Source organism: Daphnia pulicaria, chromosome 4 (genome assembly GCF_021234035.1).
Source record: "Daphnia pulicaria isolate SC F1-1A chromosome 4, SC_F0-13Bv2, whole genome shotgun sequence".
In the NCBI taxonomy this organism is placed as follows: domain Eukaryota; kingdom Metazoa; phylum Arthropoda; class Branchiopoda; order Diplostraca; family Daphniidae; genus Daphnia; species Daphnia pulicaria.
Window position 1 is genome coordinate 22,374,724 of NC_060916.1, and position 27,338 is coordinate 22,402,061.

The 27,338-nt window shown below is 40.0% G+C and overlaps 10 protein-coding genes and 1 long non-coding RNA gene across 15 annotated transcripts; 6 read left to right on the forward strand and 5 right to left on the reverse strand.

Moving 5' to 3' along the window:
- Positions 1–4: 4 nt before the first annotated feature.
- Positions 5–1,707, reverse strand: LOC124337906 (GDP-fucose transporter 1-like). The gene is made up of 5 exons (XM_046791924.1): positions 1,391–1,707; positions 1,125–1,332; positions 922–1,060; positions 764–850; positions 5–693 (listed from the first exon to the last, which is right to left on the reverse strand). The coding sequence occupies exons 1-5, from the start codon at positions 1,519–1,521 to the stop codon at positions 197–199; spliced, it is 1,062 nt and encodes a 353-aa protein (XP_046647880.1). The 5' UTR covers positions 1,522–1,707; the 3' UTR covers positions 5–196.
- Positions 1,708–1,792: 85 nt separating this feature from the next.
- Positions 1,793–3,182, forward strand: LOC124337915 (ras-related protein Rab-21-like). Of its 2 annotated transcripts, XM_046791937.1 has the most exons (7): positions 1,807–1,865; positions 1,939–1,962; positions 2,021–2,073; positions 2,141–2,210; positions 2,294–2,391; positions 2,459–2,577; positions 2,651–3,182. In XM_046791937.1, the coding sequence occupies exons 1-7, from the start codon at positions 1,859–1,861 to the stop codon at positions 2,859–2,861; spliced, it is 582 nt and encodes a 193-aa protein (XP_046647893.1). In that variant the 5' UTR covers positions 1,807–1,858; the 3' UTR covers positions 2,862–3,182. The 2 variants fall into 2 exon arrangements, with proteins under 2 accessions (XP_046647892.1, XP_046647893.1); XM_046791936.1 differs by having other exon boundaries at positions 1,793–1,962.
- A 54-nt stretch (positions 3,183–3,236) lies between these two features.
- LOC124337913 (SIN3-HDAC complex-associated factor-like) lies at positions 3,237–6,499 on the forward strand. The gene is made up of 6 exons (XM_046791934.1): positions 3,237–3,346; positions 3,879–4,047; positions 4,606–4,864; positions 5,165–5,318; positions 5,386–5,642; positions 5,714–6,499. The coding sequence occupies exons 3-6, from the start codon at positions 4,791–4,793 to the stop codon at positions 6,024–6,026; spliced, it is 798 nt and encodes a 265-aa protein (XP_046647890.1). The 5' UTR covers positions 3,237–3,346; positions 3,879–4,047; positions 4,606–4,790; the 3' UTR covers positions 6,027–6,499.
- On the reverse strand, positions 6,487–8,884 carry LOC124337894. Its single transcript, XM_046791913.1, has 5 exons — positions 7,613–8,884; positions 7,439–7,538; positions 7,208–7,380; positions 6,922–7,134; positions 6,487–6,857 (listed from the first exon to the last, which is right to left on the reverse strand). Exons 1-5 carry the CDS (start codon positions 8,429–8,431, stop codon positions 6,525–6,527), a joined length of 1,638 nt encoding a protein of 545 aa, XP_046647869.1. The 5' UTR covers positions 8,432–8,884; the 3' UTR covers positions 6,487–6,524.
- A 112-nt stretch (positions 8,885–8,996) lies between these two features.
- On the reverse strand, positions 8,997–10,073 carry LOC124337918 (ubiquitin-conjugating enzyme E2-22 kDa-like). Its single transcript, XM_046791940.1, has 4 exons — positions 9,895–10,073; positions 9,595–9,822; positions 9,369–9,540; positions 8,997–9,298 (listed from the first exon to the last, which is right to left on the reverse strand). The coding sequence occupies exons 1-4, from the start codon at positions 9,955–9,957 to the stop codon at positions 9,162–9,164; spliced, it is 600 nt and encodes a 199-aa protein (XP_046647896.1). The 5' UTR covers positions 9,958–10,073; the 3' UTR covers positions 8,997–9,161.
- A 197-nt stretch (positions 10,074–10,270) lies between these two features.
- On the forward strand, positions 10,271–12,034 carry LOC124337907 (presenilins-associated rhomboid-like protein, mitochondrial). 3 transcript variants are annotated; one of them, XM_046791928.1, is made up of 9 exons: positions 10,271–10,365; positions 10,439–10,640; positions 10,702–10,824; positions 10,889–11,057; positions 11,122–11,217; positions 11,279–11,403; positions 11,477–11,578; positions 11,643–11,740; positions 11,803–11,994. In XM_046791928.1, coding segments are annotated over exons 1-9 (1,014 nt in total). In that variant the 5' UTR covers positions 10,271–10,363; the 3' UTR covers positions 11,900–11,994. The 3 variants fall into 3 exon arrangements, with proteins under 3 accessions (XP_046647884.1, XP_046647882.1, XP_046647881.1); XM_046791926.1 differs by having other exon boundaries at positions 10,290–10,640; positions 11,803–11,906; positions 11,976–12,034; XM_046791925.1 differs by having other exon boundaries at positions 10,290–10,640.
- Positions 11,914–13,353, reverse strand: LOC124337908. Its single transcript, XM_046791929.1, has one exon. The coding sequence runs from the start codon at positions 13,156–13,158 to the stop codon at positions 12,133–12,135; it is 1,026 nt and encodes a 341-aa protein (XP_046647885.1). The 5' UTR covers positions 13,159–13,353; the 3' UTR covers positions 11,914–12,132.
- Positions 13,354–13,456: 103 nt separating this feature from the next.
- LOC124337919 (UPF0547 protein C16orf87 homolog) lies at positions 13,457–14,399 on the forward strand. The gene is made up of 3 exons (XM_046791941.1): positions 13,457–13,655; positions 13,771–14,004; positions 14,061–14,399. Exons 1-3 carry the CDS (start codon positions 13,596–13,598, stop codon positions 14,322–14,324), a joined length of 558 nt encoding a protein of 185 aa, XP_046647897.1. The 5' UTR covers positions 13,457–13,595; the 3' UTR covers positions 14,325–14,399.
- Positions 14,400–14,599: 200 nt separating this feature from the next.
- On the forward strand, positions 14,600–17,632 carry LOC124337893 (caprin-1-like). Of its 2 annotated transcripts, none has more exons than XM_046791911.1 (7): positions 14,600–14,802; positions 15,088–15,330; positions 15,399–15,554; positions 15,619–15,849; positions 15,908–16,038; positions 16,097–16,602; positions 16,659–17,632. In XM_046791911.1, exons 1-7 carry the CDS (start codon positions 14,674–14,676, stop codon positions 17,129–17,131), a joined length of 1,869 nt encoding a protein of 622 aa, XP_046647867.1. In that variant the 5' UTR covers positions 14,600–14,673; the 3' UTR covers positions 17,132–17,632. The 2 variants fall into 2 exon arrangements, with proteins under 2 accessions (XP_046647867.1, XP_046647868.1); XM_046791912.1 differs by having other exon boundaries at positions 14,601–14,802; positions 16,674–17,632.
- Positions 17,332–18,507, reverse strand: LOC124337926. Its single transcript, XR_006917574.1, has 2 exons — positions 17,873–18,507; positions 17,332–17,803 (listed from the first exon to the last, which is right to left on the reverse strand). It is a non-coding gene; the product is annotated as an uncharacterized LOC124337926 (long non-coding RNA).
- Positions 18,508–18,658: 151 nt separating this feature from the next.
- On the forward strand, positions 18,659–27,276 carry LOC124337885 (tyrosine-protein phosphatase 10D-like). Its single transcript, XM_046791902.1, has 32 exons — positions 18,659–18,800; positions 19,005–19,150; positions 19,824–19,937; positions 20,027–20,183; positions 20,263–20,363; positions 20,463–20,634; positions 20,715–20,818; positions 20,881–20,983; positions 21,080–21,248; positions 21,312–21,493; positions 21,561–21,899; positions 21,957–22,079; positions 22,140–22,277; positions 22,354–22,459; positions 22,522–22,685; positions 22,750–23,073; positions 23,136–23,360; positions 23,429–23,583; positions 23,645–23,842; positions 23,906–24,022; positions 24,089–24,248; positions 24,325–24,431; positions 24,509–24,628; positions 24,693–24,894; positions 24,959–25,154; positions 25,233–25,485; positions 25,558–25,752; positions 25,811–25,873; positions 25,944–26,156; positions 26,240–26,359; positions 26,425–26,560; positions 26,628–27,276. Exons 2-32 carry the CDS (start codon positions 19,088–19,090, stop codon positions 26,654–26,656), a joined length of 4,848 nt encoding a protein of 1,615 aa, XP_046647858.1. The 5' UTR covers positions 18,659–18,800; positions 19,005–19,087; the 3' UTR covers positions 26,657–27,276.
- The last annotated feature ends 62 nt before the right edge of the window (positions 27,277–27,338 follow it).

Here is a 27,338-nt window from a genome sequence, read left to right on the forward strand (position 1 = left end):
TATCTTAGAATGTTTCAAAAAATCATTTGTAATTATCATTAATTAATGAGCATCTCCTAGACGTGTGTTTTCTTTTTGATTGGACAGGACGGAGAACGTCAACATTGAAAAAAAAGGCAATAGGCTAATAGTGTCATAATTGGAAGGAAAATAATAATAAGCTCATTAACAAGTAACTTTCAAAATAGAAAATGTATTAAGATGCAATCACTTTAGCTTTGTGATTCTTCTCCATTTCTTGCTGGCGGACCCTGGTGTAGGCGGCGCTGCCGAAGAGTACCACCCAATTGGATATCCACCAAAGGAAAGGTTTAACTTCGCTGTACCAGTAGGTGGCCAGCACCGTCTGTGCGCAAGCTTTGGCTGTACCGGAGATGTTGTGTGTGAGAGGTGAGGTCACTTGAATCTGGAGACCAGTAACGTAGCCGATGGCAAAACCAAAAACACCTCCAGCTACCATCATGGTCCAGAACGTGAGGTTGCCATAGCCTTGGAAAGATATCAACGTCGGTAATTCCCCATTGAGCAGCATCAACGGCAGAAAGAGGAGACAAGCATTCAAATTGTTGTAATAACCCAGCAACCAAATGCTTTGATCCACGAAAGGCAACACTTTTTTTGTGTAAATGGAGTTGAGCGACACGAAGAGAGAGGCTAGCACCCCGTAGATAGTCCCCGAAATCGATAGAGATCCTGCATAATAAAATGATTTAGCCAAGTTTTCAAGTTTCAAAAGGGAAATTCCAACAGTTCATTGACCCACCGGCTACGCCCTCTTGGTCGACACCAAGCCAAAAACCTCCGACAATAATGGCACAACAGACAAGGGCACTAAAAGATGTCCTTTCCCCTATAACGCAAAAGAAATAAAAAAATTTTACTTTTAGATTTTAAACAACCGACGACAGGAGTTGATCTCACCCAATAAAACCCATGTCATCAAAACATTGAATACTGTGGTGAGGGATCTCCCAATGTAGTAGAATGCTACACCAACATATTTCAGGCACAAGTTGTTGAAGGAAATCATGGCCACAAACACCAAAGATAATGGAAGAACCTGAATATGAACAAGAGATCAAATAAATGCCACAAAGAGACAAGAGTCTGACAGCAATGAATACCTTGAGCATAATTTGTACGTCCAAACCAAGTTCTGGAAATTTACCCAAACTAGGGAAAAATTTGGCTCCACATGCTAGGAAAACACATAGACCAACTGTAACGACACATTGAAACCATGTGACAAACAAAGGAGCGTCAACTGTGGTTCCATTTGTACTTCCGCTCAGCAAGGCCTTGTTAATGAACACCAATGATATAGACACGGCCCTAGAAAATTAAGAAAAATTAAGCCCTGACAGTTCCCGATTCATAAAATTAATCTTACCAATATGCTGAGACAACTGCAAATATTTTCAGGTATTTCTTTAAAAGGGATTCTTCAGCTGCACCTTTTTCCATCTTTCTCTTAAAACTAGGAGAACTGATTGTTAAAGACGAGTGCTGACGTGGATACATCAAAAACGGAACGAACTTGTGTCCAACCCTTTACCAGCCCAGTTTTAGAAACTACTAGGCTTTTTAGGGATTTTCCTGGGAAATTCGAAGGAATGACAGCGGTCGTTAAGTTCACGGAGAATAATGGTTGTCTTTATGTTTTTGTGTACATGTGGCAAACATCTGTGCATAATGGGCTGAGTTCCAGACCCATTGTTTTGAACCGAATGCAGATGACGCTGTTGCTCCTTTTACGTAATAAAATCTCCCTTTGGTAGATGGCGCGGTCAACGGATAGCAGACCACTTTCTGTAATTAATCGTGATTGAGCAAGGAAATCCTGTTACCAGCTAATTTCATGAAAGGTTTTAAATATGTCGAGTAACTTCCGTTCAAACCTTGGTCAATTACATTTTAAAATTGTACTTCTCGGTGAAGGTTGCGTCGGCAAAACTTCTCTCGGTAAGTTTAAAATTGATATTTTTAATGACATTTTACGAGGACTAATTTGAATGACTAGTCCTCAGATATGTCGAAGATAAGTTTCACGAAAAACATTTCTCAACAATTCAAGTAAGTTATTTCTCTAATTGGATGTTTTTCAAATGACAATGAAAATTTAATTGGATTCAATTCATAGGCCTCCTTCTTGACTAAAAAAATTAACCTGGAAGGACAAAGAGTGACTCTGGCCATTTGGGATACAGCTGGTAAATACATATGAAATCTTATCAATCAAATGTAATCTGGGAAAATTTTGTCAATACTTGTGATTGTTTGTTTGTTTATTAAGGTCAAGAAAGATTTCATGCATTGGGACCCATTTACTACAGAGATTCTCATGCTGCCATCCTTGTTTATGACATCACTGACCAAGATTCCTTTGTAAAGGTAGTATAGTCAAATATTATTTGAAATGAAGAGTGTGTTTACAATGCAACTGTTTTCTCATTGAAAGGTTCAAAACTGGGTCAAAGAACTGAGAAGGATTCTAGGAGACAAAGTAGTTTTGGCAATTGTTGGAAACAAAATAGACTTGGATAAGGAAAGAAATGTTCCAGCAGAAGAAGCCTTAGAGTAAGACACATTTCATATTTAATCATCAGTTTACTTAATTAACATGTCCAACCCCTTTGCCTATACAAAAAAGGTATTCCAAATCGGTTGGTGCTACACATTACCAGACTTCGGCCAAGACGAATCGAGGCATTGAAGAATTATTCTTGGACGTAACTCAGCAGCTTTTGAGGATGGCAGAGAGTCAGAATGAACTCAATAGTTCAACAAACTTGACTAGTAATCGCAATCCAGAAGTGGTTATTGTTGACGATAGTCTCGCCCCCAAAAAATCTTGTTGCTAGTATCGTTTTATTCCTCTATCTCTCTCTCACACACGCTTCTACTTATTATTAAATGAACGTTTCCTTGTTATAATTCTTTTTTTCCGTTTCACCCCTCAAGTTAATTGTAAAAAAAACTAGAGTTTCGGAAAAATGTTCTCTAGAGTCATGGTGATTGTGGTGTCGCATTATCCGTGTCAAGAAAATTGTTGGCGAATGAGCAATCAGGTCGTTATATAGTCACTCTTGTGACGGGATTTCCTTTTTCTTTTGTAATTATCTGATGGAATGTTGTATTATTTTAAAAAAATGAAAACCTCAAATACAGATACAATAACAGTTCGCTCTCTGTATAACGCACTCCTAAACTAAGAATAACTTTTGCCTTCCTTTTTTTGTTGTTTTGTTTACAGGGCCAAGGTTGTCCGAAAGGTGAATGAACGATCCCTCCGCCCGTCATTATTACTACGGCCCAGGAAGACCAGATCGTCCCTTCGTTTCATTTCGTAAGGGTTTCAAGACCGAAGCGAAACCGGTCTTGGGCTGTTTTCTCTTTTTAGAAATATTGTGGTGTGTGTGTGTGTGTGTGTGTATATTTTCGTTCGTTCTTCTTCTCCCCTCCCTCTTGGTCGAGCAAAGGTTCAGCCCCTAAAGCTAAACACATAGCTACGCCAGTCATGCGGGAACTAATCGCTAGATGGCATTGTTTTGGCATCTGGCGTTTCGCGGTTTGTTTGCAAAATAGAGAAAAATTGGCGGCGATTTGAACGCGGCTCAAGCACTTCCGCACGTGCTTCTTTCAATTGCCGCTGATTATTCTTCTTTTAATTTCATAGAAATTAAACGATATTGAGTCGAGTAACCTCAATGGCCGCCTCTCTGGCACTCCCAACAACCTCCCCTTCCTCCCCCTGTGAACGGAGGAGAGATAGCGTTGAGGGTATGCAGCTCCTCCCTCCCTCCCCTTCCTACTATTATAACAACCCGGAGAACCTTCTCTCTCTCTCTCTCTCTCTCTCTCTCTCCCTCCATATGTAGGGTTCTTTTTAGGCCATTTCGGCCTTGGGTAGAGCTGTGTACTAGCAGGAGCAGGAGCTCAGGGGTTGTTCAACCCTGCTCACGTAACTCAGTCACCAAACAAACTTCCACGCATTCACTCGTCGTGTGCCATCTCTCGAACTGGTTTAAGGGACCTTATCTTTAACAGGTAAGATTTTACAATCATCTAAAAATAGTTTTTCATTGATCGTCGTTCAATTCGGTTATGGCTTGTTTTAAAACTGCATCGTTTCCCCCACCAGAAAATCAGTAACTAAGGAAGTAGAGGGTTGACATGGCTTTCGTCCGACACGCTTCGGCGAAACCTACCCTACGGGATGGGAAAAATCAAGAGTCTATCAAAATATAAAATATGGCGACCGAAAATGGGTCGTGGTTAGTTACGTTCATCATTTTTGTTTTGGGGTAGTAGAAAAGAGAGACAATGAAAGAAATTCGGATGAAAACAAGGAAGTGGTCCGTATGTGTAGGCCCAATGAAAAATAAAAGTCGTCATGAGACCGAGCTGTTGGAGTGAGAGACTTTGTCTGTGGTGTACTGTGTGTGTGCTGTGCACGCACTTTGTCCCAACGTTCAATCTCATTATTATGTATTTTCTCCCTCCCCTCCTAGGGACAATGTCTCCCCCCTCCCTCTACTAGCGCATGTTAAAATGGTGAAACAACTTTTTATTTTCTTTTTTAACTTTCCCCAAATTGTTTCTCAGGCGTTCCGGAAGCGAGAGATGCACTACAGAACCCAGCAGTTTCGAACCCGAAACTATTCGACTTTTAGAATTTATTTTTAGGAAGGAATTTCGTTACAAGACTGGAGTCTTCGGAGACTGTCGACAACAATTTGTCGAACAAGAAACCCAGTCACCATCCAATTCGACCGCGGAAAAATAAGAAAATGTTCAGTTTTCACAAACCAAAAATCTACCGTTCGGGGACGGGCTGCTGCATTTGCCGTGCAAAATCCAGCAGGTGAATATTGATCGCGCAATTTCGATTTCATTATGTGTATTGCGGACCCGATCAAGTTGATTGGTGGCTACGTCCGTTGTGAAACGGAGAGAAGAAGAAGAAGCGAACCAGCAGCTATGATCGATAAAAACACCCCTTCACTCCGCCCCTTTTTGGGGAAGAGAAGCGGAGGGGATGGTTACGGTTCGTGACCCGAATTCGACTGGAACGCACTCTAGCGGACAAAACCGAATTTGAGTTGGATCTATTTTGAAAAAAAAAATAAAAAGGTTTATTTGTTTATTTCTTCAAATCCAACAGTTCCAGGTTTACCGATTCGGGGAAATATCAGCCGTATTTCGAAGCTTGTTTTCACCTGGAAGAAGAACGCTCGGGTGACATTTGTAACGCTTGCGTCTTACTTGTTAAACGCTTTCGCAAGCTCCCGACCGGATTGCTGCGGCACTGGGGCCATGTCAGTTTGATCAAATTCAAAAAATGCATTAAGAATTTTTACATTCATTGGATATTCAATGTTGCAGGTAGTCGATGCCCGGGCCAATACCAAAGTCCGTCCTAAAATATCTATAGTGCAAAAGGTTAACCAGCCTGAAGATGAAGAGGAAGGAGGTGTTGACGACGGCGATGACGATGACGACATAAAATTAGTCTCCAAAGTAATTCGCAAGAAACGTCGAGAAAAACGAGAAGAAAAACACTGGAATCGCACTCGCAGTAAAATAATAACCAAAATAGAAAACCAGATGCCTAGTTTTCTCGACCCTCAGTTGTGGCACAGGTGAGTTTCGCTTGGACTGATTTTAAGACAAGAATTCATTTTGTATTAATGATGTGATACACATTATACAGAGAAACTGTTTGTTGCGGAACTATTTTCCGTGGCCCGATGAACGCCATCGTGATCGACACAAATAATTTTCGACCGTGTTTGGCTCGTCGGTCAAGTCGTGAAGAATCAATCAGTTCATCTTCGCCCAGCGGAGGAGCCAGTCCTTCTAGTAGCGATTCGCCTGTTGCCTCGTCGTCACAAATCCATTACAAGGTGGACACCGACAAGATGAGTGGATGTGGATGCGATTCAGAACCAGAAACGGCAGAGTTTGACCAGCCGTTTGAGAGCCAAAACGGCCATTCCAAAATGGCAGTACCGGCCGCATTTTAGTAACAATTTAAATTTTTCATTTAGGCGCGCTTCCTCCTTCCGCGACGCGAAAAAAAACCCAAACCTGAATTTTTTAATCCAAAATGAACAATAGACCCCAATTTCTTTGACGGGCCATTCCTTCTTTTACAAAAAGAAAAAAAGGAATTCGGCTTTTAATAGTTCAATTTCGTTACAAAAACAAAAAATGCCCAAAACCCATCCCAGTGTTCATCTAGTATCGTGTGGTTGGTCTTTTTTCTCTCTCCCAAAGAGAACAAACACAAATTAGTTCAAATGTTTAAATTTAATAATTAACACTTTACGTCTCACGTACTTTACAAAATAAGACAAACAAAAATAAATAAAAAAAAATGGCTCTGTGCGCGTCACTGTACTCTGTGCAGCTTAATTAATCAATAGTCGTGGTTGTGTGTTTTCTACAACGTTTGTTAATGCAATGCTGCAATAAACGAACAAGTATCGTACCAAAATTCGCTTCTATTTATTACTGTAATTTCAAGAACGTTTTAATCTTTTCAGAATGTTCATTTGTACGGAAGAGTCATTTAACCGGACTAAAAGAGGGTCTTCAGGTACTTTTTCTTCAATTTGTGAAGGGAACTTCCAGCTATCCATCTTTTCCAATTCATCGGGAAGTCGGTGCAAGCGAGAACGGATCTTGTACGCTTCGTGATGATTGGCCGAAATTTTCTTTACTTTATCGCCAGCCGGACGGAACAAAACACACGGATGGTGGTAGGCGTAATAGGATCGTAAGTTGGCCAACGTCTCCTCAGTCAAAAAGACTACTTTTACTTCTCGCATAATCACGTAATCGTTCACACAAATCTGTAAAGAATTATTAAGTAATTTAATTCGAATTGAATTGGACAAAATTTAGTAACAGCACTACGTTTTGTGTTTTGATTGTTTTCCAGTGTTCGGGTTCAAAAATGGCGAGTCCTAAGAACCCGTAAGAAGGTTTTCTCTCATTTGGGTCTGTGTTAATTTGCTCGATCTCTGGTTCAGACTGATTAGTCGTGGGTTGCTTTTGGAGTGTAAAAATAGTGCCGTCTCGAACGCACACAAAATTTAAATCTGAAGAGTCATCCGATATACTGACTACCTAGAAAAAATACAATTTTTACATTAATAATTTTCTTTCAAAAAAAGAATCCATCCAGGTTTGAATGATATACTTGGCAATACAAGTCGCAGATGAGTTCATCAGATAATTCCCTAAAAGTACGAATGCCTGGATATCTGGAAAGAAGATGATAAATTGGATGTGGCGTAACGTAGTCGAAAAACCGATGGTTTAACGTCCACCAGTGGCTCAAAACGCGAACAACGGCTGCTCGATCATCAAAATCTAGAACGAGATACACGACATTATTAATTATACCTGAATGATAGTGCTCAGATATTACTTTCGCGGAGAACAGGTGCTTTACTATCAGGATGACAATAGACGGTGACATCTGTTTTGTTGAAGACCCGTCCATCACAACGATTTTTATGAGTCTCTATCTGTGGTGAAATCATTGCAAGACAAAAATAAGCATTCAACCTAGCTTAAATGCAATTTAATATAAATACCTTACCTTGACATTCGTAAATCGAACGACATCACCTCGATGGAATTCTGGATGATCTTCTAATGTATTGAAGAATAGGGACATTTTGAACTCACCAGGGGCTTTATCCTCTTCTTCTTCATCACCAGATGCAATCATGATGAGAGATGGGTCTGAAATGCAAATTAGAGAATGCCAGGAGCTTGTTGTCTTTGTTGGAAGTTTATTCACAGCTGTGACAACACCAAAAATCTGCAACCGGCTGGATGTGAATTCAATATCACTCAAATTAGAGTGATTAAATGGAGCCTTGTATCTATCTTTGATTGTTGCACTGGATAATTGGTTCATGTTCTTAAGAAACTGAAGATTGCTATTTCCCTTATCAACTGACTTTCTTGGAATAATAAGTTTGTTTTCAGCATTACTGACCACAAATTTCCCCACAACCTTGTGTTGTTTTGTCAGGAAATAGCAAACAAGTCTTTGTTTTGTTGCTTCGGGCTGTGGCATTAAACAATTTGAACTTTCCCCACTCTCTATAAACCATTCGGCAGTTTCTGTAGCTGGTAAACATGACTTGTAGTGGGAAAGTGATGTCTTAACTTTAAGGAATTCATCTTGATTTAGCTTGTGAAATGGAGAGTTGAGGCTGGATGTGTTGGTTTGGAACACCTTACACAAAGCTTCAAGAAGAGATGACTTGCCTTGTTGATCACATTTCCCCAAGAATGAGCTGTTTGTCACATTATAGGAATTTCCAGAGAAAGTAAAGGATTGCATGTGGTTAGGATTAGAATCAAAAAGACACTTGGAATTTGTTGTATTCCACTCATGAAATTTCATTATAAAATTTAAGACTGTTTAGAAAACAAACACAAGAAATGTCAATTCCGCGCCATTGTAGCAGACTAAAAATTCAAACTTGTTTAAATTAGCAGGATGCTACTAATCAGCGGATACGGATAAGAAAAATATTCGTGAGAGCCCGTTCTACAAAAGATAACGCATTTTAAATTAATTTATCATTCACAATTATTTGTTTGGTCTAAAATCAATCTAGAATCGATAGTTAGTACATTGATGTAAAAACTAAAAATACATGAGCAAGGTATAAAATAATTTCTTCAACAATTAATTAACAAGCGCGGGCTCCTGGCTTCGTATAAAGTCAATGTTTCTATTGCGAATATTGAACCGCACAAACAGAAGTATTACTATAGAAATCTGTATTCATATTTTATACAAAAAACTAACCCTGCTGGAATGTGTGTTTCCTTGCCATTAAAACTGTCTTAACTGATATTTAATGTTACTCACAACTTCACAAGCAACCATTAGTGAATAGTGTAGTTGTAACTCCCGTTTAGTATTGTGCTTAGTGATTTTTATTAAAGAGGTAGATGCATAGTAGAATTTAGTTCAACTTATATTTAATCTAAAGATATGACAATAAAGACCATTATAGAAAGCAAAAAATTTCATAAATTGATCAAACACCTCAGCCATTCACTCACAAAACTGTAGGCAATAACATTTTGCTTACGTAAAAAAGGGCTTAAAACGATGTAAATCACTAACTAAAGATCTGTTCAGTTGCGCGTTCTAAATCCCAGTCACACGAGGAAAGTGATGCTCGTGCGTTCATTTCTGTTACACCAAGATCTTTTAGTCGCCGAATTTTGTTCTCATAGTCAGGATTAACGGAAGGACCTAGTTGAGACAATTAAGGAACTAAAATCCCATTCAGGTAAAAGTAATTGACATGTTCTTGTTCACCCACCTCCTGCATAAGCATTTGCCCAGTGTTGAGCTGTGAGCTGAAAAATCTGAGGCTTATCTTTGCATTGTCGAGCAACTACTGCATCTTGAGGATCATCTGGTTCTGGTGAGGCCAATAATGCTTGCAATGATAAGAGGACAGTTCGTAGAGTCATAGCTGCAGCCCATTGATGCTATATTGACATATGGCATTAAGAATTATTTTAACTTATTTATTAAGAAATTACTTTTAGAATGTCAAGGCAGATAGCTCCAGTTACTGAAGAAACATTCGGATGCCAAATTTTGGTGACAAACCGAACTTTGGGAGGGTTAAAAGGATATGTCTCAGGAATCTTGATTTCTAATTGGAATCTTGCACCTTCATATGGAGTATCAGGTGGACCAGCTATCTCTCCCTTCAATTCAGCAAAACTTTCGCCGACCAGTTCAACATGGATAGAACACCTTGCGACCTATCAGAAATAGAATGCGTAATGATGTTTTTAAGTCATTTAAAAAAATTGTATTTTAAATGTCACAATTACCTCATCACTGTTTAAAACTTCTTTCAACTCTCGTTTAATACGTTGCACAGCGATGTTTGCCATGACTTGGGTTATTCAATCTTCAATCAAACTTTGATTTGCGACTTTTACAGTAATTTGCAATCCAGGAGATATTTCGTTACGTACCGATAATTTCTTCTGTATTTGTTCTCCCACACCACCTGGTGAGAAGAAGTATAATAACGGGAAAATTTTAGAAATCACAAATCAAATTGGTACGGTTTTCATTTTTCAAACCTAATAAAAATATTTAAAAATGAAGTCATACCCTAATCATAGGAAGATTTAATTGTTATCTCTTTTTTAGATCAAATCACTTTCTTGATTTCTTCCTTTCTTTGCTGAAATTTTTTTGGGATATTTAATTGTTAGTTCGTGGCTGTCGTCTGCTTGGTCTACTCTATGGCTGATGGCTCTATGCCATGGTCTGCTTGACTATAAATAATTGATGTTAGTTTTCGAATGATAATGATAAGGAAGATTTTTCCTATTTAAAACTCATCAAAATGCTATCCGTGCATAGGTTTCAAAGTGAAGTTAGCAGGCGAACTCTATTGTCTTTTAAGAAGGGAAATCTACACCAAATTGTCTTTAAAGGTGGTAAATGGACTGGTCGAGGAGGCTCCTCAAGATTGCAATCTCGAGTAGAATTGACACCTTCAAAACTGAATGTATCACCCGAAGGCAAAGGACGTCTGTTTGGGCCAGTTTTGTTTACAACTGGGGTATTTACTTTCTTTAAATATTACTTATAAATAATTAATAACATGTATTTTACTTCTGAAGTTTACAGGATCCTGCTTTGCTTTGGGTGCAATTTGGGAATATGAAAATATGAGGAGCAAAGCATTGCAATTCAAACAAAAAGCTAATAACTGGATTGAGAGACAACAGAATAATATTAAAAATGTTATAGACATCCAGCAATCATTTGTTAAACTAGTGCTTATATTTAATTTGTTGATGCTTACAGGGGAGTTTCAGAAACCAAATGAATCATTGGTGGAACAGCCAGAATATGACTGAGGGGCAAAAACTATTTTATTGCATCTTGTTAGCCAACACAACAGTTTTGTTAGCTTGGAGAATTCCAGCATTGACACAATTTATGATATCATATTTTTGTTCTAATCCATTTGCAAGTAATAAGCTTAACATTAAGTTGAATCAAAAATTTTTAATAACTAATATTTTTTAATCCTGAAGGAGCTGTTTGCTGGCCAATGGTCTTTTCAACATTCTCTCATCACTCTTTCTTGCATTTTGGAGCCAACATGTATGTTCTTTATTCTTTCATGAATGGTACAGTGAGCCTCAAGCAACATAATGAAAAGAAATCTCCTTTAACAACATTATTTCTTAGCCACTACTCATTATATGGGTAAAGAACAATTTCTAGCTTTCTATCTTTCTGCCGGTGTGATATCATCATTGGCCAGTCACATCTTCAAGACAGCGTTGCGAATGCCTGGAATTTCCCTTGGAGCGGTAAGTCAAAATCTCAATCGGTTTTTAAAAATTCCCGCCCCCTAAAATTTGTTTATGATCTTAAATGTTATAGTCAGGAGCCATTATGGGTGTTCTTGCTTATTTTTGTTCTCAACACCCCGACGCCCTATTGCAAATTGCCTTTATTCCTGGATTCACTTTCACTGCAGATTCGGTGAGTTTTATTGGCTTTGTTGTCTCCACGAAAAACGTTTTCTAACAAAAATAAATTATTCTAGGGTTTGAAGGCACTTCTTTGTTTCGATACAGTAGGCTTGATAATGCGGTGGAAGCTTTTTGATCATGCCGCGCATTTGGGTGGCGCCATGTTTGGACTGTGAGTAACCTCAGTATTTTCTATAAATATCGGATTATTCTTACTCTGGTGAAATTTCTCAGATTTTGGAGCCATTGGGGGCAAAGAGACGTATGGAATCAGCGAGTTCAATTCTTACAAATGTGGCACAATTTCCGAACTGGATTCAAATCAGATTAATGATAACGTATATATATATATCACCCTGTGTTTATTTTGTTGACAACAAAAAATATTCAATTGTAATATTACACAGATGCAGAAGTGTTTACGAACCGAATGAAGCACACAGTTTCTGTCATGTGGCAGTGATATGACTTAAGGTAAGAAAAGGGATTCACATTCGAAAGCTATATGCATTCAGTCCCGTCCGCCGACCGAATTTTTACTTCGTTTAACGATGCTTTATTAAGCTATTCGTCAATCGAAGGAGAAGTAGCTGTTGGGTTTTCATCTGGTAGATAATGCCGCCATGATCGATACAGATAACGAGTAAACTTTTTCAGCTGACGAAACTTGCAGAATGCAGATCCTTCCGTAGCTGGAACGTGTTGTGTTTGGATTAGAAATCCTTTGTCCCCAAAGGTCTGCTCCATCTTTTGACGTCGTGAAAGTCTTCTTCCGTTGCTGTGATTGGCGCCTAACGAAGAAGGAGGTGGTGTTGTTGCGAGAAGTAGAGGAGGACTATTGGGTGTAGGTGAAGGTGGGGGACACCATGTTGGTCGAATAGTATCAATTGGAAGCAAATCAGGGATTGGCTTTACTTGCTGATTTGGCGGCTGTTGGACAGCAACTGAAGAAATGACTAATTGCTTCCGTTTTTCCTGTTGTTGTTGCAGATGTTGTTTTTCTTGATTTTGCTGGTGTTGCAACTCGGGGAAGAATCGAAAGTTTCCGCCAGAATCAAGGGAAAGAATTTTCTTTTCTTGCAATCGTGGCGTGTGGCCAGCAACAAATTTAAATTTACAAATACAGACGTCGTTATCGGCGAGCTTCTCCGGAGGGAGAAAGATAGCGGAGCGTTTTTTCCGTCTTCGAATGGTCGGATTCCGGATCACTTGTTCCTCTGTAATTGTTCCATGGGGAAGCAACACTGACAAAGATTCATCCCGAACACACAAATTCAATGGTTGTTCGCCGTTGTTTCCTGATACCGACGTTGATGATGAAGGAGAAACTAAGTGGCAGATTTCACCCTTGGCTCGCTTTCGACTTCGTGGTCTTGAAATGTTAGCCATACTTAGACTCAATTTAAATGTTAGACTAAACGCTTTTGCGAAGAAAACCAAATTTACCGCAAGAGAAGTAAAGGGAGATGCGTCTACCTCGGCGGATGGCTTAGCAATGCCCATATGGGTCCAGTCCATACACAATACGAAAAAACAGTCTATAATTAGCCCTCTATGCCGTAACCTTACATAGAAATGTCGAGTTCGCATTCCGCGCGGGATCCAAGCAAAAAAAAAAAAAAAAAATACTGTTTTTCATTGTGGACTGAGTTTCATGTTCTTGTTCAAAGAAGAAAAGTCTGTACATAGTACACAGGAAGTGACATGCGGGTAAAGGAAGACCTATCTTAAATTACTGTAGAAATCTTTGACCATAAAAAAATCTAAATCAATGCCCTTATAAGAGCAAATTTCCACCCCCGATCCGCGTTGTCTAATTTTATCCTTCACAAACATACGCCTATTGGGCGACTGGGGCACTACGTATACGATTCTAGCAGACCATTTTTTGACATTGATCCATGTTTGACTCCTAAGTTTGTAATTTATCCAGGTTTATTGTCCGTTTGTCGGTTGGGATTGAGAACGTTAATTACAGTGGATCTTTAAAAAAATTCCGGCTGTGTTTTTTTAGTTAAAGGAAAACCATGGCTCCAAAGGGGAATAATAAAGCCATAACCAAAAATTGCCCATCTTGTTCCAAACATGTAATAAGAATCAAGTCAAGTGTTTCAAGATAAGAAGTGGCTAGTTATCAATGTGTTGTGTGAAAAAAACGATAATCAATGACCAATTTGTTTAAATTTGATTTTTTTTTTCAAGGTGGCAGTTGCTTGCAAAAATTGCCTTTGTGGCCATATTTTTTTTGTTGCAAGAAGATCCTCTGCATTAGTGTCCAGAATGAAAGAGGAAAATGACAAAAAAACTAGTGTCAGTCCTCCTCCTCCTCCAGAACCAACATCGTCAAGATCTCAATCTGGAATTAGGCGCACAGAAAGGGTTAAAAGAGATAAACCAGATTTTTACAATGCTTCAGAATATGACAAGCAGCGGAAGGTGATATTTTCCATTAAATTTAGACTCCATGGTTTTAAAATTCTTTTTTTCTTTAGCCTAAATCTTCCAGACAGAGACTAGCAGCAAGTGTTAGTGAAGACAGAGATGATCTGTTGGGTGACGAATTTGACCAGACAATTGGAAATAAAGGAGGCAGGGGAAGGCGTAGGAGAAAGAGGACTCGTGCTGGAGATAATGATGAAAAGAAGATTGAAGATGATGAAGCTGGTCCCGTTCTCCCTCTCCACAAACAATTATGCTTGGGAATTAATCTATGTGAAATTAATCGTAAACTTGTTGCAGTCAACCCCATCTTTTGATTTCATTCTCATGCAAAATGATGATTTATGTCTGGACCATTTTAATACATATAACAATTTGGCTATTTTCTAAAAAAAAGAAACTGTGTTGCTTTATTTCATTTATTGAGTTAGGTGTTTTATCAGTTGAAGAAATTTGTTATAATTTCTGAAATTCGAGGAAATCGATATGTAATCAAATCGGTTTTGGCAACCTTAAATTTCCTCATTTCTGTCACAGGAATTGCGGCAACTCGCCTACGGTTGCCCAACCCGACAACTCAAATGGCCCCATAAGCGAAAGAAGCTCGGGTAGTCTGGTTGCTGGTTAGGATAGATTAAAGTCAGAGCTACTTCGACTGAACCGAACATGCCGTCGATCGCGTCTAACAATACATCTGTAAAAGTGGAGAAAGTTTCGGTCTTGGACCTTCCGGAATCTTTCAAATCTGCTAATACTGTTATAGAGAAGAAATGCAGAAATTTGGAAAAACGGAAGGTAATATATCACCAGTAAACTTGATAGTTTTTTGTTCTGGAAATCTCTGAAGGAGGCGGCTGTGGCAACACGCGGTCGTCACGCCGGCTCCCTGTGTCTCAACATGGCTTTCTTTATTCTAGTTCGTGTCAAGTCAGCTTTAGTTTTCATACCTTACTACATCAACATGTTTTATTTTTAAGTAAATTTTGTATGTGAAATATTAGTGCAAGATTGGCAATGAAAGTGTTGAGATTTAATTAACAATCCATGTCTTCATACTGAATGCTTTGTTCTTGATTGCAGATAAGGCTTGATGGATATCGTGAAGAGTTGGCAAGAGGAAAGGGTCTGTCAGAAGAACAGCAGCGTGCCACTGATCGCTATGATGAGGTTGTTGCCAATTTGGAGTTGACCAAAGAGTTCTTGACAGCTTTTGAGAAAATTGGGAGTGAAACGAGCAAAGAAGAGAAGAAAAGGAAGAAGAAAGAAATCTTTGAGAGGCAACAGTATGAGTTATCTCGCTTTAAAGAGCTTTTCACAATCCAAGTATGTATATTATTTTAAACAATTTTTTCGTGTTGGATTTGTTTCACAACGTGTTATTTATTTCTTAGGAAATCTTCAATTGCTTATGTTCCCCCTCTGCTCGTGAAGATTTCTTGAATGGGCTGCACGGTTCACCTCAACTTACAGAATCTGATCTCCAAAAACTAGATACTTTCTACAGCCTGATTTCCATTGACCGTCAAAATCTTCCAAAGAAATTCAATGTATGATCTTGTTGAATAATAGTTCATGTCAGTTGAACACTGTTACATAATTTTTTTTTCTTAGGATGCTGTTGCAAACTCAGCCACCCATTTTCAACATCTAATGGAGGGACGTAACAAAGAAGTAGCAGGTAGCACATATCGCGAAATTAAAGACCTAGTCTTTAGCATTATCAACAACGGATACTTTGATTGGAAGGCTCCTCCAGAAGTTGAGCCTGAGCCTGTTGAACCTGAAATTGTTGAGCCTGTCATGGAGAAATCAGAAGCGTTCCAGACGACCCACATGGAAACGGTAACAGTTACTGCAAAAGTTTTTTCGTGTTCTCTTTTAATTTCCAGGTTTGTATTAGGTTTACCAAAACATGCCAGATGAGCCAACCTATGTTGAAACTGGAATGGAGTACATTGAGCCTCAAGTCTCTTTGCCTATTCAGCCACAAGTCGTCCCACAAGCTGCAGCGTACTTCCCCGTCGAAATCGAGTATTGAACCTTTACTAAATCAATTTTTCTAAATCTTAACTTTTTTTGTTTTCTGTAGCACGGATTTCAATTTCATTCAAGAATCAATGATTGATGCTAAACCAGTTTTACCCACTATCCCTGCATCCGTCCCCATGCCCATTCAAACCGCTGCTCATGTTCCTGTTTCTCTCGCATCGATGGACTCTGCAGTTGTGATGGTCCATTCTCAGATGCCCCACCTGGCGTACCCTCACTATGCAGCTTCGATGTACGCTGCCCATGCTGCACCACTTGTGCCTGGTCCACCATCTATGCAGCTACCAACCACACAGCATCAGCAACAACCACCTCCACAACAGATGCATCAACAGCAACAACCTTCTAATGATCTCCCTATCGAATCCGTCATCCAAGAAAACCCAGCTCCTCTTACCGCTCAGGTGGAAGCCCAAGAAAACCGGGCAACAGCAAGTTCACCATGGGCTGAAGAGCCTCAAGATGATATTCCGGCTTTCCAACAGGATCAGAGTCGTAACGAATCCAACACGTGGACTAATTCAAATTACCGTTCAAACGATCAAGGTAATTGTGGTTAAATTTTTTGTTTATTACTGGTTTTCTGTTTCTGAAACTTAATGACTGGGCTATTTTAGGTACAGATGGTCGTCGCGGTGGCTACCGTGGTCGTGGTAACGGTGGGCCTAGAGGAGGATCACGTGGTGGCGGATCAGGCTACTATAACAACTCCAGAGGTGGATATGGTGGTGGTGATCGTCAAGGAAACGGCGAAAGGAACTATCAGAATAATGATCGTCATCAAGGTAATGGAGGTGATCGCAACGGAATGGAACGCGGCTCTTATCAGGGTGGCGAACGTTCCTATCAAAGCAACAATGGTGGAGGTCGCTACCAAGGCAACAATGGCGAACGAAACTACAACCAGGGCGGTTCCTACCGATCATCTGGTGACAGAGGAGGAAACTCGTCGTATGCGCCAAGAGGCAACAGTGGTGGATACCGTGGTGGCCCACCCCGAGGAGCTCCTAGAGGATCATCTCGAGGAAGTGGTGGTAATTACGAAGGCAGAAACACAGCGTACGCTAAAGAATAAAGAAGAGGACAGCGGCGGTCAAACCAGAATCGTCCCATCTTATTTTGTTTTGAAATAGAAGTTCAAATGCCGGCTTTTTTTTTTACGGAAACGTCTCCTCCGCCATCTTGACAGTGAAACGGGCATTCGCCATCATTTTCAACTTTATTTCTCCTTCTTACTCTTGTCAAATCACCGTCATCATTTCTTTTGTCCTCGGCCACGAATGAAAAGAAATCAATTTCGTATGTCTAGAACAAATAATTCCGCACGCGTGAAAACCTTACTATTTTTACGGCGTGAAAGCTTTCTACATCTTTTGTTTACTTTCTTTTCCGTCGATCTTCACGTGTCCCAATTATTTTCCCCGATTCTGAAACTTGTGTCATGTTGCACATTAGCCAAGAATTTAATCTTTTTGCGTCCTTGCTGCTGCTGTATTAGTCACCTAAGCGGTGATGAATAAATAACACAACCGGAAAGTTGGCTGTATGGAGAATACACATTCAAGATGACGTGAAAGCCAATGCATTCTGACTTTGTAAATTAAAATCTGAAGAGGAAAAAAAAATGTTCTCGTGAATCATCGAAAATAGTTCTTCCGTTACATATTGATGAATCACGTTTTAGCCTTGGATTGAAAGGAGAGAAAGATGTTCGATTCAAGGTCCAATAAAGGGTTATTTGTTTCACCTAAACAATTCCAAACAACACTCGTTGGTATGTGGGGTTATATAATTAAAAAAATAGAACCCAAATTACCCTCAGTTTGGAATGCCCGCTTCCTCAAATGATAATGGTTTTAGCGTATAATTAGCATAGGAAATACGCTAGATTAGTCAAGGCGAACCAAGGAGACATTTTGAGAAATAACCCATCCCTCAAGACGTGGTAGCCTTGCCACAAAAAAATTGGTTCGACTTTCCACAAGTTTTCGCTAATATTTTTAGAAATGTTATTTTCTCTGTCGTCATGAATGAACGAATACAACAACGATAGTCGTAAAATACTACTGGTCGGGAACTAGAATAAATTTTGTTTTCACAAGATATTATTATCCGGGGGAAGTTGTTCAAAGAAAGGCGTAGTCGGAAAGCAGCCTTGACACACGGGTTCTTTTTTGTGAATGTATAGGAGATTTGGATTGCCGGACGAGGTATAGTCAGAGCTACTTACACCTTTCAATTTTCTTGCGTCACTCTCTCTCCTTGCAATTGACGAGAAATACGAAACAATCTAAATGAAAATTTTTCCATAGTGTCGTCATACGTATAAAATGTGATTCGATCCGGCCAGAACCTGGTGGTTTCGTGGTGTGGCAATATCTTACAGCGTTGATTTCAGAATTTCTACCGTGACACTCCGTGACAAATGGTTTTTTTATCTATATTTTGCATTTTGGCTTATGTATCGCGCTATACAAGCTGTGTATCGATAGTTTTATTTACCCTGAAGCGGTAAATACTCGCCGCCAGATGGAGCCCACACAAGCAAGTTGGTGCCACAACAAGTAGGAGCGAAAACACATCTTAGTGCACTGCAAGTCTTCTCGGTTTTTCGACGTGAAATTCGTGCCTTGGTGTTGGAGGAGTATTATTTTCACTTTGGAATATCAGTCGACCGCAGTGCCATTAATTTGTCCTCATCAAAATTAAAAAATGTGGAGAGGCTGGCAAGTTTTTGTCCTCAGGTAAATAACCTTCTATTTTGGCCAGGTGGAAGTAGGGCAGGTGCCTTTCCTCATTTGCAATGGGGAAAGTATGTCATGCATGCTTTGGCTTACCATCCCAGAAGTGTGTGTGTTTTTTTATTATTATTTCAGCTTGTGATTAACTTAAAAGATCTAGTAAGTTTGTAGTGTTGAAACTAATTGTATTTATCTTCTTCTAAATAGTGGTCATCAGAACCTCTGAAGGTTCTCATCGTTGCTTAGGTTTCATCTAAATCTCACTAGCTGGATATTGCCCTCCATTGAAAATGACCAACATTTCAAAGCTAGTGGCTGGCTGCCTAAATGCAGCTGTGATTTTCCTGATGTTGGTGAGTGATATATATTTTCTGGGATGTAATCAGCTATTTTTAGTACAAGTAGACTCATTCATGAAGTCTAATGCCAGTAAGAAAAATCACTGTTCGAATCTGTGTGCTTGCATGTGTGTCTGAAGCCAGACAAGGATAACAGCTGCAACAGCCCAGAGTTAATGTTTGTGTAGATAATCCTCCAATAAAGCCAACGACACGCTCGACTTCACTGTAGATTCATACAGAGCACGGAATTGTCAATGTGTTTTTTCGTTTCGTAACTTGTTGCAGCCAATCCCCAGTGGTAAAATGTAGGCCGGCGGTGAGTACGACGTCTGTCGGCGATTCAAACGCATCGCCTCATCATTAAAGTGACAAATGGTAACATTGAGAAGCGTAGCGATTTGTTTTTAATAAAGTATCCCATTTTATTTTCATAAGATTCTTTTTCCGCGTGTTGATTGGCCCCCGTCCAAAATCTAGTGTACACGGCATCGCGTCTCGTGCTATGATTTTCTCACCCTATTTCTAAGACTAAGACTATCCGGATGAACCCAGAAATATCTTGACATTTTCGTTTTTTATCCTCTTGTACATACCCTGCGATCAATCAATGACTGGTTCGATTCTTGCGAAACGGAACGTTAATTTTTTCTGACATTCGTGTCTTTTGTGTTTTTTGTTGTTACAGGCTCAGCAAGTTGGCACAGCTTCGTTAAGCGTTCGGTTTCCCGATGAAGCTGCATCTTTGGCTCTCGTCCCTCCAGGCACAGGCCATTACCGTTTGGATTTTTGGCCGGCCCAGGTGCGTATTAAAAAAATATGCATTGATCTTTCCGCAGTTTCATTTGAAAACTTTCTTTTTACAACCCACAACAAAATGATGCGTTATAGGGAGTGCCACCTCCAAACAACACACTCCTACCTACAGAACTTCTACAGCCCATTGAATTGCGTGGCGTACAGCCTGGCACAAATTATCACTTCAAATTGCTTTTCTGGAACGCTACGCTCAACGCCTGGCCGGCTTGGACTCTCACATTACCCACAGGTTTCTTTTAAATACCGATGTGAAGTCGCTTCTTTTTTCCGTTCTAAATGTTTTCAACGGGAATATGACTCTTAAATAGCTCCCGAGCCTCCGTCGAACCTGGCCATCCGCGTCCGAAAAGCGGTACAAGTCACATGGGACCCTCCTTCCGTGGGTGGAGTAACTGGATATAAAATCAAGGTGCATATAGAAACACTTCTCGCTCCCCTGCTCTCTTTCTCCCCTTTTTAGCCAAAAATAACGATCGCTTTACGCGCGTTTATTTATTCTCTCGTTTAGCTTCACGCTCTCTCGGAACCGTTGACTGGTATCCGCACCTTCGTCCTGTCGGCGGATGCCTCGCCTTTCCCTCTCCGGGAATTGACTCCAGGCGCCAGTTATCGGCTTGAATTGCACTCCATGTTTGAAAACCGAGACAGTGAAGTGGCAGTCGTCCAAAATTTTACCACTCGTACGTGTGATTTTTTCTTTCCCCATCTTCGATTACTGTTTATTTCCATTAACTAGAATGTTTACTTACATAATTACTAGGTCCAAATACTCCCGGACGGTTCATCGTGTGGTTTAGAAATGAAACCACTCTATTGGTTTTGTGGCAACCTCCGTATCCAGCTGGAATCTATTCAAATTACAAGGTATACGTTAAACTAAAATCTTAAGGAACTCTTATTTCATTTCATACTTTTTCTTTGCTCAGGTGTCGATTGATCCACCAGATGCGGTGGAAAGCACGTTGGAGGTAGAAAAAGTTGGGGAGCCACCCGGCCCAGCTCAAGCTCCATTTTATGGCCTGCTTCCAGGTTTCTTTTCAGTTTCTCATGGCTAGATGCCATTACGGATCAAAAGAGAAATTCCTCATTCCGTTTTTTTCTTTTTTTTTTTTATTGTTTTAACAGGAAGGAATTACAACATTTCGGTTCAGACAGTCAGCAATGGAGAAATATCATTACCAACAACGGCACAGTATCGGACGGTGCCGTTAAGACCGCGAAATGTTACTTTTGAGCGACGTCTGGTCACCTCAGATTCCTTCCAGATCCGATGGGAAGAGCCGAAAGGCATGAGGTATTTTCGCTTCGTTTTATCGCGCAGCCATTAAAACATCAAACTAATTCTTTTTGGCTGCAGCGAATTTGACCGATACCACGTATCCGTGGGGACAGGACGACCACCTATTATTGTTCGACGTGACGAATCTCGTATGGCCTTATTTAACGAAGGTTTAGAACCTGGAAGAACGTATCCGGTTTTGGTCAAAACTCTGTCGGGTAACGTGGCATCGTGGCCAGCAACAGCAAATGTCACCACTCGTAAGTAGACGTTTTACATTCCTAAGATGAGCAACACCTCTATTACATGTTACATTTTATTACCCAGGTCCTCTCACTGTTCAGAACCTGACAGCCTCACTTCCATCTCCTGGAACCGAGGGCGTAACATCTGTATCGGATTTAGTTCTCGCTTGGTCGCCTGATGTTCGCTCTCAGCAAGATGCCTACCGGGTCGCATATCAAGAGGTTGTTGAGGTCGATAGTAACCCTCCCTCCGCTGGTGACGTGACAGCTCTGAACGCAGCCGATACAAGCGGCGTTCTAGTGACTTCTGCTAATCAACTGGTCATGACTTCTCTTTTACCTGGTCGAAATTATTCTCTATCCGTCATTGCCTTAATGGCTGGAATGGAAAGTGACTCTGTTGCCGTTTATCAAGCCACAAGTAATTTTTTAATTATTTTCTTTTACGAGTATTTGTCATTATGATTTTTTTTGTCAGGACCTTCGTCTCCAATCATTGAGGAATTAACTCCAATACCAAACGGTCTGAATGTCTCTTGGAAGTCTGACGTCACTTCCAAACAAGATAATTATACAGTGATTTACATCCGGAATGACACTGGTACAAAAACCTTAACAAAATTAAGAGATTTCTCTTTTATTAATATCATAACTAATTTAGGTGATCCTAAGACCCGTGAAGTAACGGAGCCGCGAATCTTGCTAGAAAACCTTTACCCTGGCGCCAGTTATCAAATCAGGGTTTTTGCTGTTAGTCACGGTCTGTTGAGTGAGCCAAACACCCACTTCCAAGCCGTCTGTAAGTATAATTTTTATGAAGTGGAATCAGCTTTTGTTAATTAAAAATCTCCTAATACAATTTACATCATTTACAGATCCTCGTTCACCTCGTAATTTCAGCGTGGCAGCTACCAGTTCATCTTCTTTGCGACTAACCTGGTCCGCCCCAGTAGACTCTATTTACACCAACTACGTCATTCGGTATAGTGTTCTTCAGCTACATTTTTTAAAGATTAGACTCATCATTTTCTATTCTGTCATAGCTATCGTACGGCGGATAATGTCAGTTGGAGTGAATTGAGTTCAGTCGTCAGTACGGATACAGAATTGAAACAACTTACTGCCGGCGAACGTTACGTCCTTTTAATTAATTCTGCCAGTCACAGAGTCGAAAGTGCTGCTCCTATAGAGCTGCAACATACTCTCTGTGAGTATTGTTATCGCAAATAATCTATTTCAGTTTTTATAATTGTTTGTTGCGTCATCACTAGATCCAAATCCTGTGGCTAGATTGACACCTTTAGTTGATGCTACAAATGTGACACTAAGTTGGGAAAGACCCCCTGGTAGAGTTGATATGTACCGACTTGTATGGTACCAAGCAGAATCGGACCCCGTTTCGCCTTCTGTAAACTCACAAGATGATCGCAGGAAGAGACAAACAGATCAACCACAAAGACGCTCGGTTGTGGTCAATGGTGACTCAAACCAATCGTACATCGACACACTATTTCCAGGCACCCTTTACATCATCGAAATGACATCCATCTCTTACGGCGTGGAGAGCAACAAGACCTTACTCACTTTACGAACTCGTAATCTTTAAATATTAATGATATTTCTCAACTCTGTCAATTCTAAATTTTTCATCCTGCAGTGCCACTTATTACATCGGATATCGTGATCGTCAAGCGCCATGAAACGAATTCCTTGACACTCAGCTATACACCAACACCATCTTCCATCTCTCGTTTTAATTCATATCGATTTTCGCTGACTGATAGTACCAAGAAAACCAACGTCAAGGAAAAGACTGTTGACGATCCCGATCGCAAGGTCATATTTGATGATCTTGTACCTGGCAGACTATACGAAATCTCTGGTAAGCAGCTAAAAAATTGATGTAACGTTTGAATTTGTTCATGTAGACATTCGCTTTCTAATTGACAGCATGGACTGTATCGGGAGGTGTTACCTCTCATCCTGTTCTACGTCAAGTTCGACTTTATCCGGAACCAGCGTCTGCCATAAGTGCACGAGACATTAGTGACACTGAATTAACTTTGTCCTGGAAAGCCCCGCAAGGAGACTGGAATTTTTTTGAGGTTTCATCCCCCTGCTGTTTTGTTTTAGTCTATCTTTTTGTTTACATTTGTTTATTTTTAGTTGAAATACCTGGACTATAACAATATGTTGGTGGAAGAATCCACCAAACAGACTTTTATCACAGTCACTAACCTAAGGCCGCATCGGAATTATACCTTTACTGTTTACACAAAATCGGGTGACAACGGATCATCTTGGAACAGTATCTCCTTACCAATGAGTGCTTCTTTCAGTACTAGAGAATCAGTCCCCGAAAAGGTTAACGCTTGTTTCAGCTTTTTGTCAGATAACGTGTTTTATTTACGTATTTCTACATCCTAGGTTCCCACATTTAGACCTGTTGAAATCCAGCCAAGTCAAATTAGATTTGAATGGACGCTACCTAGCCATGACCAGAACGGCGTGCTTATTGGATTTACTGTTTCATACGGTATACTGGTATGGCAACGATTACATTGTTTTTAAAAAAGAAATGAAAACTGATTTACCTCAAACATCCAACAGGGTTCGACATCCACCATAACTCGGGAGTTTCCACCTGGTAGCTCTTCGGGCACAATCAGTGGTCTTTTTCCTGGTAAAACTTACTTGTTCCGCATCCAAGCCAAAACGAAAATCGGCTCGGGCAATTCAACCAAGTGGGAACAAGTCATGCCTATCTGGGGTGAGAAATCCTTGGATAATAGGATTTGTTTGGAAATCAATAGCTTTAATCCAATTATCTTATCTTGTTCATTTAGCTCCGCCCAAACCCGGTAAAAAAGAAGTACCAGAGGTTCTAGCCAAAACGACTACGTCTGTCAAACTTCAGTTCAAAAAGGGCCTTTTTTCAGATGAGAACGGACAGGTATATCATTGAGATTACATTCGCCAATCTTAAGAGTATTTATCTACTGTGTTTATTTTTTAAAAAATTTGTTTTAGGTGATTGGCTATACCTTAATTGCCAGTGAAGACGATAACAAAGATCTATCAACTTTGGAAACCCCATTACTTTTGCGGTGGAAGGACGTTCAAAGCTACAACGTTTGGCCACCTTATCAGGTAATATTGTACACTGTTATTGTGTTTGAGATAAATACTAAAATTATGGGATTTTCCCGTCCAGGTGGTTGAGCAATACAATCCATTTACAAATTCGACCACAGAGGTATTTACTGTTGGTAGTGAAACTTGTGAATCTAGAATCCAGTTGACGGGTTATTGTAACGGACCTCTCAAACCGGGAACCGCCTACAAATTCAAAATACGTGCCTTTACCGCCAAGGATAAATACAACGATACTTTATATAGTGCCCCAGTAATCACTGGTAAAGTTTTTTAATATTATATTTTACAAACTTAATGTGCTAAAACTCATTGTTATTCTATAAGACCCTGACAATTCGACCGTAATCGCTGGCGTTACCATCCCGGTCATCCTGCTTCTTTGCGGTGCTGCAACTGTTATCGTGATGAGAAGAAAAGGACGACGCAACGGAAGTGCTGCTTCCGGATGTTTGGGCAAAGCCCAACATGGAAATCATCGTGGTCCGGATGGCCTTTCACTGTCAGACGGTTTGGAAACAACGTACGTCCTATATTTTTGGTGTTTTATGTGTTTCGCACTCGTTCTATTAGCTATAAAAAACATGTTTTCACTCGGCAGGAGACCAGTTAAGCTCAAGGATTTCGCCGATCATTACCGTCGCATGGCAGCTGATTCAGATTTCCGTTTTTCGGAAGAGTTTGATTGCTTGAAACATGTTGGAAGAGACCAACCGTGCGTTGCAGCTGATTTGCCTGTGAACCGACCTAAAAATCGTTTCACCAATATTTTGCCTTACGATCACTCGCGTTTCAAATTGCTTCCAACTGATGACGAAGAAGGCTCGGATTACATAAATGCCAACTATGTTCCGGTATATTGATTTCTGACAAAAAATCGTGCGTGGGTTTCTGTCTTAATCTTTTCTTTGGATTACCATTTCTAGGGCTTCAATTCACCACGTGAGTTTATTGTGACTCAAGGACCCTTGCATTCGACACGTGATGATTTCTGGCGTATGACATGGGAGTCGGGTTCTCGTGCCATTATTATGCTCACTCGCTGTGTGGAAAAGGGTCGCGAAAAATGTGATCGATACTGGCCGTTTGACACTCAACCCGTTTATTATGGAGACATCCAAGTAAGATTTTCAGTGATTCATCATCATTTTGCATCTGCTAATGAATTATTTCTTGTAGGTAACGATCCTTAATGAGAGCCACTACGCGGATTGGTCTATTTCTGAATTCCGCGTGTGTAGGGTAAGCAAATGATTTGCTTGTATCTGAGAAATCATTTTTATTTTTGTTTGTTTGTTTGTTTTTAATCCAGGGTGAATCAAGCCGAATTATTCGTCATTTCCATTTCAATACTTGGCCGGATTTCGGAGTTCCTGATCCACCAACAACGTTGATCCGATTCGTCCGATCCTTCCGCGATCGTGTGTCTACCGATGCTCACAAGCCTATTGTCGTTCATTGCAGCGCCGGTGTTGGTCGGTCTGGAACATTTATAGCCCTTGATCGTTTAATTCAACAGATGCAGGTATTGAAACTTGCCCGTTCAGCCAACCTAACCCAGATTGTTATGATTGACAACACAAATTAATTTTAATATTTGATTTGTAGTGCCAAGATCATCTTGATGTTTTTGGAGTGGTACAAGAAATGCGCCGTGAGCGTGTCTGGATGGTTCAGACGGAACAACAATATATATGTATCCATCAATGTATTTTAGCTGTACTTCAGGTATTTCAATTCAGTGATTCAAAGAAGAAATATTTATTGCAACCTACTCTCCCTCTGGCGTTTAGGGATTTGAATATGTTGACACAAATGGCGTCAGCGGAACAATTGGCTCAAATGGTGCTGCCGCTGTTGGACATCCATCTATGGGCATGGTTGGTGGTATTTTAACAAGAGAAATGCACGATAATCAAGGATTTGAAGGTAGGAAAACGATTGTTTCTTTCTGCACAGACATTTTGTTGTCTTTTTTTCTTTCTGCACTCAGATGATGAGGGAATCGCCGAATCAGGAATGTGATGAAGAGATATTGGCAACTAATGGCAGCTGTACGCCTGCTATGTACGACACATATAGATTGAACGCGAGCCTTGTATATTTTTATGCCATCATATTTAAATATTTTTTTATAAGCCTTATCCTTTTTTTTTTTTGATTATTTTTACATTTAAAGAAAATATGTGTGACCTCAACTCTTGAATTGTATTCCGTCCACAAAAGTTGCTTGTATTTGTCTCTAGCCTCACTGGAACTGCCTTGAGGAATCTTTATAGTTATGCAATCCATGTTTTTGTTTCTTTTTCTCTGACACTTGTTCACGTCCCCTTTTTTATTAAACTTTTAAGGATCTGTCTGGGTTGTAAAAATCGCCCGAATTTCAAGTATTTCTGAATGCAGTAGAAGCATTCTACCATTCCCTTGTTTTCATCACAATGATTTTGACCGTATTCAGGTCAAATGAACAATCATCTCGCCTTATACTTTGCACCTTTTTACAAGTGACTTAAAATAAAACTTACCGTAACGAATCTTACGTACAGTATCCTTCAACTGGTGTTGCTAAACATTTTACGTATATACATTGTAATTGCGACAACGTAAATAAGGAAACGAATAAATATTAACATTTTGGACCGAAATATTTTCGTCAGGTCGTTAACCTATCGAATAATGATTTTACGGGGCTCGTAAAATATTATTT